At 43.3% G+C, this 10,000-nt stretch overlaps 1 protein-coding gene across 1 annotated transcript in view; it reads right to left on the reverse strand.

Moving 5' to 3' along the window:
- Positions 1 to 10,000, reverse strand: part of LOC308296916 (FH1/FH2 domain-containing protein 3-like) — a gene marked incomplete at both ends in the record, with an annotated part of 288,271 nt that overhangs the window by 116,255 nt on the left and 162,016 nt on the right. The window contains one exon of the mRNA XM_080740269.1: positions 6,824 to 6,891. Coding sequence (XP_080596395.1) covers positions 6,824 to 6,891 — 68 coding nt within the window. The remainder of the gene's footprint in view (positions 1 to 6,823; positions 6,892 to 10,000) is intronic.

Raw genomic sequence — 10,000 nt, forward strand, 5'->3', positions numbered from 1 at the left:
GTAACTAGTAACTAAAGTCTTCAATTAAATGTAGTGGAGTAAAAGTACAATATTAGGATCCAAGACGTAGTGTAGTAGAACATACTGGAAATTGGAAATACTCAAGTAAATTACAAATTCCTCAAAACTGTACTTAAGTACAGTACTTGAGTAAATGTACTTAGTTACTTTACAGCACTGGTTACTGCATGTACTTGTGAATCAAGAATAGTAGAATTTGAGAAACAGACGTTTTTTTCCTGGTCTTCACTAGACAAATGGATGTTATTGAGGTGTTGTTTAGCTGTTACTACTGGTTGTGCAGCGGTAAGGGTTAAAAGAATCCCACCACTTCCCCGGCCTCCTCCCTGTGGAATGTAGTTGCATATCGTCGTTGTCGGGTGAAAACCTTGTATGTCCAAAAACTTTCGTTTAGCATTTTTCCTTTTAAAAATGATTTGAACTAGTGAAAACAGATGATCTACAAGCACACAACGCCTCGCGGTGCGAGGCGGTGCGAGGCGTTGTGTGCTTGAGATCTGCTGTTTTCACTACTTTTGTGCGACGGCCTTGTACAATGAAGCGGCCCGCGGGGCTTTACTTTGCGAAAGAACGTAAAAATTTGAAACTTGGAGATACGAGGTTTCCAACCGACAACGACGATATGTTAATGTGTACTGATGTCCATTATGGATTGTACTGTGTTTCTATATCTTATCATGCAACTGAAGGTTCAACGTTACGTGCGTGTAATATCTGTATATTGTGCTTTGCTCCGGGGGGTTTGTGATATCAGATTAGGTCTCATGTTTGAGCAGATACTCTGTTATATCACAGCAGAGCTATACACTGCCAAACTAAATGCAAGATCATTGCATAAAGGGTATGGTTAATCTAAATAAATGGTGTGGTTAATCCTGAGCTGAAGTATACCAAAGAATTGAGGTTAAATGAGTTGGGGAGTTAGACTGACAGTTAGGAAAAGGATTCTGGACGGGTTTAGGGTTAAGATTAGACATTTAGAGGCTAGGTTGTTTAGAGGTTTAGAGTTAGAGCTATGCCTCATTTATACTCTCAGTTGCGCACCAGTGTTGTGCGCCAAAAGAAATAGCAGATCTACAAGCTCACGACGTGTCACATCATATCACATATCGTCGTTGTCGGGTGAAAACCTTGTATGTCCAAAACCGTTCGTTTTGTATTTGTCATTTTAAAAATGATCTAAACTAGTGAAAATAGTCGATCTACAAGCACAAACGCGTTGTGTGCTTGTAGATCTGCTATTTTCACTATTTGTGTGCGACCGTCTTCTATGATGAAGCAGGTCTTTACTTTACGAAATAAAATACAAATTTGAAACTTGGAGATACGAGGTTTCTGCCCGACAGCGACGATATGGATCTGCAATTTATTCGGCTTTCATGGTTATAGTTAAAATGGTAAAAGTAGCTTTCTTAAAACATTGATGTCCTCACAAATGTAGCAATACAAACAAAACTGTGTGTGTGCGAGTGCGTGTGCGAGTGCGCGAGTGTGTGTGTGTAAACGGCTCTACTGGGAGAGAAGGGCTGTGTTTTTCTTGTGTGATAAAGAGCAACACCAACGGGCCTGGCCTGCTACTGAGATTTATGCTAAGCTCCAAGCATGGAGGATATTATTTCCATGGGAGCAAATCATACCGGTGACCATAGTGCTGCGTGGCGCTCACGGCGGACAGATTAGCCGGCGCGCCGCTGCTGTGAGCAGCAGCGTTTCCTGCCAGGGACGTGCTGGGCCCCTGATTCAGCCCGGGAAAAAGAGTTGGAGAGGCCCCTCATCGCGCGCTATCGAGAGAGATCTCTCTCTATAGCGATGCTGCTACTCAAAGATTTGCCATTTCAGATCATGACAAAGTGACAAGGCAGTGGGCCAATTACATGAGTTATATTTCGTCGTTGTCGGGAGGAAACCTTGTATGTCCAAAACCGTTTGTTTTGTATTTATCATTTAAAAAATGTATTAAACTCGTGAAAACAGCCGATCTACAAGCACACAACGCCTTGCGGTGCGAGGCGTTGTATGATGAAGCAGGGCTTTGCTTTGCGAAAAAATTTACACATTTGAAACTTGGAGATACGAGGTTTCTGCCCGACAGTGACGATTTACTTTGTTGGCCGCCCAGCCCCCAAAATGGAACGAAGGCCGACATTTTATTTTTTAATTTTTTCCTGATGGCCGGCCTGGTCCAGGCCGGGAATGAACCGGCCGTTCGGGAGTTGTCCCGCTTTTCCCAATGGCCAGCACGTCCCTGGTTTCCTGCTCTCCTGCCCGGCAACACCGGTGCTTGGCGCTACCTTGAGTGTCGCTAAGTGCCCGTCGCTCCCCACCTAACCATTAGCCGCGCAACGACGCGGCCATAAAGACGTTGTTGTGGAGACTAGAGGGACGCTAAGACTGTGGCTGCCGCGCCGTAACCAATGGCATGACACAGAGCCATAAAAAAAGCCTGAGTTATGCTCGGCGTCGCGCTCCGGAAATAGCCGATCCACAAGCCCATGGTGCGTCTCGCCACGACTGCGTCGTGAGCTTGTAGATCTGGCCATCGGGGGGGCGTGGCTCCTTATGGGCTCATCTGTGATTACTGACCCCAAACCACAGGCCTGCGTGCTCTTTTCACACTCGGTGCAGTCAGTAAATCATGTGCAGCATCTCTACATGAGTGAGCAGCCACACTGAACGCTGTCTGTCAGCTAGAGCCTATTAGTGGGCTTAACTTACATTACAACTTAAATGCAGTTGGTAACTTGGTAGATATTGTTCCTGCCACATGATCACATCAGTGGTGTTTTGGGTACAGTGGTCCCAACACCCTCCTGTCAAATCTATGGGATCAGAATTAACATTAACATTGTTACGACCTTCAGGTCACAAGTTACTATGAAAAGCTCCACCGTCTGTCTGTCTGTCTGTCTGTCTGTCTGTCCGTCTGTCCAAAATAATATGTATTTGGCCACAGACCCCCATCTCAAAATATTTAGTTCCAGGGACCACCCAGAAGCAAAATTTGAGTTACAAGCGTTCGCTTTAAAAATACATATATTCAAAGATTTGCACATATTTTCACAACTTTTCAAAAATAGCAGATCTACAAGCTCGCAGCGCGGCACTCGGTGCCGCGCTGTGAGCTTGTATATCTGCTATTTTTTAATAGTTAAAGCATCCAATAATTTAAAAAAAAATGGGTTACTACTTGATCATACTACAGTGTCACACACAAAAGCATCAAAAGTAGATTATAACTGTGACCGCGGTGATGATTACACATCACTCCAATGAACAGCAGGTATCTACGTTTATGCAGCGCTATGCATGAAATAAACCAGGAGATGGCGGAGAACCTCATCTTCATCATGAAGATGACATTGTAGACGGATGGATCGGGGCTTTTCCTGCTGAGCTTGCAACCTCGGCTTGCATTTCACTCTTGAGATAGTTTGTTGTGTTTTTTCGACGTGACCCTCTCTCTCTCTCTCTCTCTCTCACTCTCTCTCTCTCTCTCCGAGTCGAGATGACAAAACCACCTGCGACTCTCACACCTGTCGACGGCTGCGTAATTTAACGGAGCGGGAGGCTTTCAGCGGCCTCCAGCATGCGCTCTACCGTTCAGGCTAGCAGGGGAGGAAGAGCAGCACTAAACACTAGTAGGGTGGTCGCTGTCGTTCCTTACTGCCGGGAATTACGCTGTGAGTACTTCCAGATCTGGGCTGACCGTACCGTACCATACAGTATATCGTTGTTGTCGGGTGGAAACCTCGTATCTCCAAGTTTCAAATATGCACGTTCTTTCGCAAAGTAAAGCCCTGCTTCATCATACAAGGCCGTCGCACTAAAGTAGTGAAAACAGCAGATCTACAAGCACACAACGCCTCGCGGTGCGAGGCGTTGTGTGCTTGTAGATCGGCTGTTTTCACTAGTTTGAATAGTTTTTAAATGATAAACGGTTTTGGACATACAAGGTTTTCACCCGACAACGACGATATATATGATGGAGACTCCAGTCATCTGGCAAACGCTCTGTGTATACAAGTGTGTAACACACATGCACGCAGGCACGCACACACACGTGCGCGCACACACACACACACACACACACACACACACAGTGAGAGAAACGGATGGACAAACAGCTGGCCGTAGATTGAAATATCATACACAGCTCCCTACTATGATGGCTGTGCAAGGGAGCGATTCTGCTAGATACGGATCAAATGCTGTGTGAGTTACTGTACTGTACTAGACTATTTACTGTACTAGTTAGTGTGGTTGCCATAGGCGACCAGACTATTGTTCTATATCCTGAAGGTTTCTGAGAATTTCCCACGATTGCACCTTTCCAGTTGACTGTTGAAATGATGGTCCACGTCCTGTGGTTTCAAAACGTTACAATTCCACGGCTCACTGGTTGTCTATAATTTTCCAAATACATTTTTAAATCATCCTCATCTTTAAACCTTTGTAGCAAATCTGTGGGCTAAAACAAGAGCCATCAATGCGGCCCGTTTCTGTCATAGTTGTTTATTTGTGAGTTAGTTTTAGGGAAATAACATCCGATTGGCTTTGGCAGAGGAACAAGCCCAAATGTCTCTGAATGTTTACTTGGAAAAGGGGGCTGAAAGGACAGGCTGCTTTAAAAAGCATCGCTTCTCAACGCGTGGTCCGAGGACCCCCAGGTGGTCCTTGGTGGGGTTCTAGGGGTCCGGGGTTGTATATCGTCGCTGTCGGGCAGAAACCTCGTATCTCCAAGTTACAAAATGTGTAGGTTTTTTCATAAAGTAAAGCCCTGCTTCATCATACAAGACTGTCTCACAAAGCTAGTGAAAATAGCAGATCTACAAGCACACAACGCCTCGCACCGCGAGGCGTTGTGTGCTTGTAGACCGGCTATTTTCACTAGTTTAGATCGTTTTTAAAAAGAATACAAAACAAACGGTTCTGGACATACAAGGTTTCCACCCGACAACGACGATATCTTATTGGTTGATAGTTGGGACACCTTACGGCTCTGTAAATAAGAGTGCCTCGTTGTTTATTGTACTGCTGATTCGTTTCATTGATGATTAACTAATAACACAGTGACTGCTGATTGAAAAGCAGCAATCCTGCCCCCCCTCATCCTCCTCCCCCTCCAAGGCTGAGAAGAAGCACAGCTTCTTTCAGAGACCAAACAAAACAAAACCACTGACATTGTTCTCGTGAACCGAAAGCCAACAGCGGAGCCATTTGGTTGGTTCCCAGCACTGGCTGCAGATAGAGAGAGAGAGAGAGAGAGAGCTGAGGTGTCCTGGTCTATTCTGGGCCTGCCTGCAGGAGTCTCGCACCAAATTCTGGGCCCTGGGAATACAAGGATTCACTGCGGGGCCCCTGTGCTTTAACTATTGAAAAACAGCAGATATACAAGCTCACAGCGCGGCACCGAGTGCCGCGCTGCGAGCTTGTAGATCTGCTATTTTTGAAAAATCATGAAAAATCTTTGAATATTTCAAATCCTTCTGAGGGTTTTTTGAAAAACCTATGTTTCTATGCCAGTGGAGCTCAAACCTTTTCATGTGAAGGACCCCCAAAATGGTATGTATTTGGCCACGGAACCCCATCTCAAAATATTGAGTTCCAGGGACCCCCCCAGAAGCAAAATTTGAGTTACAAATGTTTGCTTAGAAAAAAATACATATATTCAAAGATTTGCACACATTTTCACGACTATTCAAAAATAGCAGATCTACAAGCTCACAGCGCGGCACAGAGAGCCGCGCTGCGAGCTTGTATATCTGCTATTTTTGAAAATTCATTGAAAAATCTTTGAATATTTCAAGTCCTTCTGAGGTTTTTTGAAAAACCTATGTTTCTATGTCAGTGGAGCTCAAACCTTTTCATGTGAAGGACCCCCAAAATGGTATGTATTTGGCCACGGAACCCCCATTTCAAAATATTGAGTCCCAGGGACCCCCCCCCCCCAGAAGCAAAATTTGAGTTACAAATGTTTGCTTAGAAAAAATACATATATTCAAAGATTTGCAACACATTTTCACGACTTTTCAAAAATAGCAGATCTACAAGCTCGAGTGCCGCGCTGTGAGCTTGTATATCTGCTATTTTTCAATAGCTAAAGTATAAAATAAGTAAGGCCCCTCCACCACCTTGGGCCCTAGTAACTCAGTCCCACTTTCCTACCCCTTGTGACGCCCCCTGCTGCCTGTCTTCAACCTCTGGTCAGTCAGTGCTGTGAAGCTCAGTCTGAGCCAACAGCAGACCTGACTGATCCACAGCTGAGCTGAGCTGCTACGGAGACACTCACTTTATACTGCAGCATGTAGATCTGCTATTTTTGAAAAATCGTGAAAATTTGAATTTTGACCCGATTCTGTGTCTTTTGAATCCTTCTAAGGTTTTTTGAAAAACCTATGTTTCTATGTCAGCAATCTGGCCAGCCATCGTCAAAAAAAAGGTCCTTTTCACTTAACTGGAGCTCAGTTAGTCTGTTCTTGAGAGACTACTGTGTCAGTGTTTCTCAAACCTTTTCATGTGAAGGACCCTCAAACTGATATTTATTTGGCCATGGACCCCCATCTCAAAATATTTAGTTCCAGGGACCACCCAGAAGCAAAATTTGAGTTACAGACGTTCGCTTTAAAAATACATATATTTAAAAAATAGCAGATCTACAAGCTTGCAGCGCGGCACTCGGTGCCGCGTTATGAGCTTGTATATCTGCTATTTTTCAATAGCTAAAGCATTCAATAATTCTAGGCCTAAATGGGTTAAGGGTCCGACCGAGGGGCTTGAGGGAGAATTAAAGGCTCCGAATTACCTGAAAAATCTGCTTGAGGGAAAACAGGGCCCGCCTCAGCTCCCGCCCCGTCGAGTTGTAGAGTTTCTCTGCATGGAGAGAGAGAGAGAGAGAGAGAGAGAGAGAGAGGGGAAAACATTAATTCACAGTCACAGATGCTGTCCTCGTGAAGTAGGAAAAAGTGAACAAACCAACGTTTTTTTAGGAGATTAGCGAGATAACAGGAGTGTGGAGGAAGTGACTGTTCTCTTTTACAACATCACATACAGCCTCTGCTCTACCAATCATCTCAGAAGCACATGATGCTTGCGGGCATTGAGAATCACTTTCTTGTGTCCGACGACCGATGACACAAATAAAGCCCCTAAAACAGGGGTCTTCAACGTTTTCAGGCCAAGGACCCTTTAGTTGAGAGAGAGAGATGAAGCAGGGAACCCCACAACCTTTTCCTACAGTAGATACCATATGGTTTCATTGTTTGACAGCACAATCCATATAGTTTCATTGTTTGACAGCACAATCGTCAGTGTATTTTGGATTCATTTCAATTTGTGTTTTCAGATTTAACCACTTGAACCGTCAATACTTAATAAACTTGACCTTTCACTTAGTCTGGTCTTTTTCCTCTCTACACCAAAGCTCTTTGCCGACAATAGCCGATCTACAAGCTCACAGCGCCTCGCAGCGCGAGGCATTGTGAGCTTAGATCTGCTATTTTTGGCTAAAGTACTCAGAATGCGGATGCTAGGGTTTCAATTGGTTAATATAAAAAAGGAGAAAAAAAGTTTCTATCACTCAAAGATTTGGAGGACCCCCTGTAGTAACTCTGAGGACCCCCTAGGGGTCCCGGACCCCTTTTGAAGACCCATGCCCTAGAACGAAAGTTTGGAAATGTACGTTTGTTCAATCATATAATCTCGTTTGTTACTTTAACAGAAGCATGGTACAGTGTGTTGTATTATTGGAACTCCTGTCCGTTCCCCTTTAAAATGATGTCACGCTTGAAATCAACATGGGTTTGTGGGAAGAGGAGCTGCACAGCTGATTATGTGGGCGGGGTCCAACTACAGCGAAACCTGCCAGAATCCCAGTTTTTATTTGGGAAGTTCTGTCGATAACAAGAATTTTTGGTGAATTTTTTGGCACGTTTCACTCGGGACACCACCCACATAATCAGCTGTGCTGCTCAGTCCCACAAATGAAACGGGACATAGTTTTGAAGGGAAATGAACATAAAATGCTGCTGGTTACAGTAACAACAGAGATTAGGGTCTGTCTTGTGCGACCTATGGAAGCAAAGTACCAACTCAAAGTCCCGGTGAACAAAATGCACTCCGTCACAAATATTGATTCTGAAGCAGGGGTCTGAAACAGGTGGTCCTCAGAGTTACTATTGGGGGGGGGACCAAATATGTATGTCTGGGAGTGGTGTTAGCTGGAGTATTGTTTGAGCTTCACATGACAGTTAGCAGGCCGCAGAATATAGTCACGTTGGCAAACATAAGAAATGAAGGGGGAAAAAAACTAACAATTTATTTGATTAAGAGTTTTATTTAAGTTTTTTTTTTTTTTTTCTTTAGTAGCAAGCCCACACTGTTTCGTAGGAACAGTACTTCTAGTTATTATTATTATTAAAAAATATATAATTTTTTAATAATATTTTCAGCCACACCAAGGGGTTTGGTGCGGGGGGGAAAAAGAGTAGACCAAAGTAAAGTTTTCTAAGTTCTCTAAGTTCTTCTAAGATGGTTTAAGTGGTTAACTGTCCTAATATACACATCGAACATGAATCCAACACAATCGCTACACGACGACAATGCAAGCAAGTCTAAGAAGCTATCTATGATAAAGTTGAATCTTTATATACACTATCTATGTAGTATTGCTTCATCTCTCTCTCAAAATTGGAGAACCCTGATTTAAAGCAATCATCCCCATGTTGATAAACAGAGCTAAAAAAATCACACCCAATGTGAAGTGAGCGGTGGTCGTGCTTGCATAATGTCTTCAGACTAGGATTTGAGTCTAGGATGTACAGGCTATGCTACACACACGCGTTTTGCTATGGCAAAACGCTGAGGGAAAAGGCTACAGACATACGACATATGACATCACTAGACAAACATGATGCTACGTACACACATTTTGCTATGGCAAAACGCTGAGGAAAAAGGCTACAGACACACGCACAGCCACTTATAGGAGTGGTTTGCACCGCTCAAAAAGAAGAAAAGACATAGTAGTGAGAGGAATTCTGGAGCGGTGGGGAGGAGGAGGGGGGGACGGGGGACGGGGGGGGGGGGGGGGGGTAAAAAGCACAGTAGTAAGAGAGCAGCGGCTCAGAGAGCTGTTGGTGAACAACATCTGTGGAGAGTTAGGCCAACACTGCTGTACGTTTCCTGCCTCTGGCCTAGACCCAGGCTAGGAGGACTGACTGGCAGGCAGCACCACACATATAAGTGTTATAACACTAAGACACAGCACCAGACATATATATAAGTATTATAACACTAAGTCACAGCACTAGAGATATAAGTATTATATCACTAAGTCACATCACCATACATATAAGTATTATATCACTAAGTCACATCACCATACATATAAGTATTATATCACTAAGTCACATCACCATACATATAAGTATTATATCACTAAGTCACTGCACCAGACATAAGTATTATATCACTAAGTCACAGCACCATACATATAAGTATTATATCACTAAGTCACATCACCATACATATAAGTATTATATCACTAAGTCACAGCACCAGACATAAGTATTATATCACTAAGTCACAGCACCATACATATAAGTATTATATCACTAAGTCACAGCACCAGACATAAGTATTATATCACTAAGTCACAGCACCATACATATAAGTATTATATCACTAAGTCACATCACCATACTTATAAGTATTATAACACTAAGTCACTGCACCAGACATATAAGTATTATAACACTAAGTCACAGCACCAGATAAGTATTATAACACTAAGTCACAGCACCACACATATAAGTATTATATCACTAAGTCACATCACCATACTTATAAGTATTATATCACTAAGTCACTGCACCAGACATATAAGTATTATATCACTAAGTCACATCACCATACTTATAAGTATTATATCACTAAGTCACTGCACCAGACATATAAGTATTATATCACTAAGTCACTGCAC

The sequence above is a fragment of the Nannobrachium achirus genome (assembly GCF_963921795.1).
Source record: "Nannobrachium achirus genome assembly, chromosome: 2".
In the NCBI taxonomy this organism is placed as follows: domain Eukaryota; kingdom Metazoa; phylum Chordata; class Actinopteri; order Myctophiformes; family Myctophidae; genus Nannobrachium; species Nannobrachium achirus.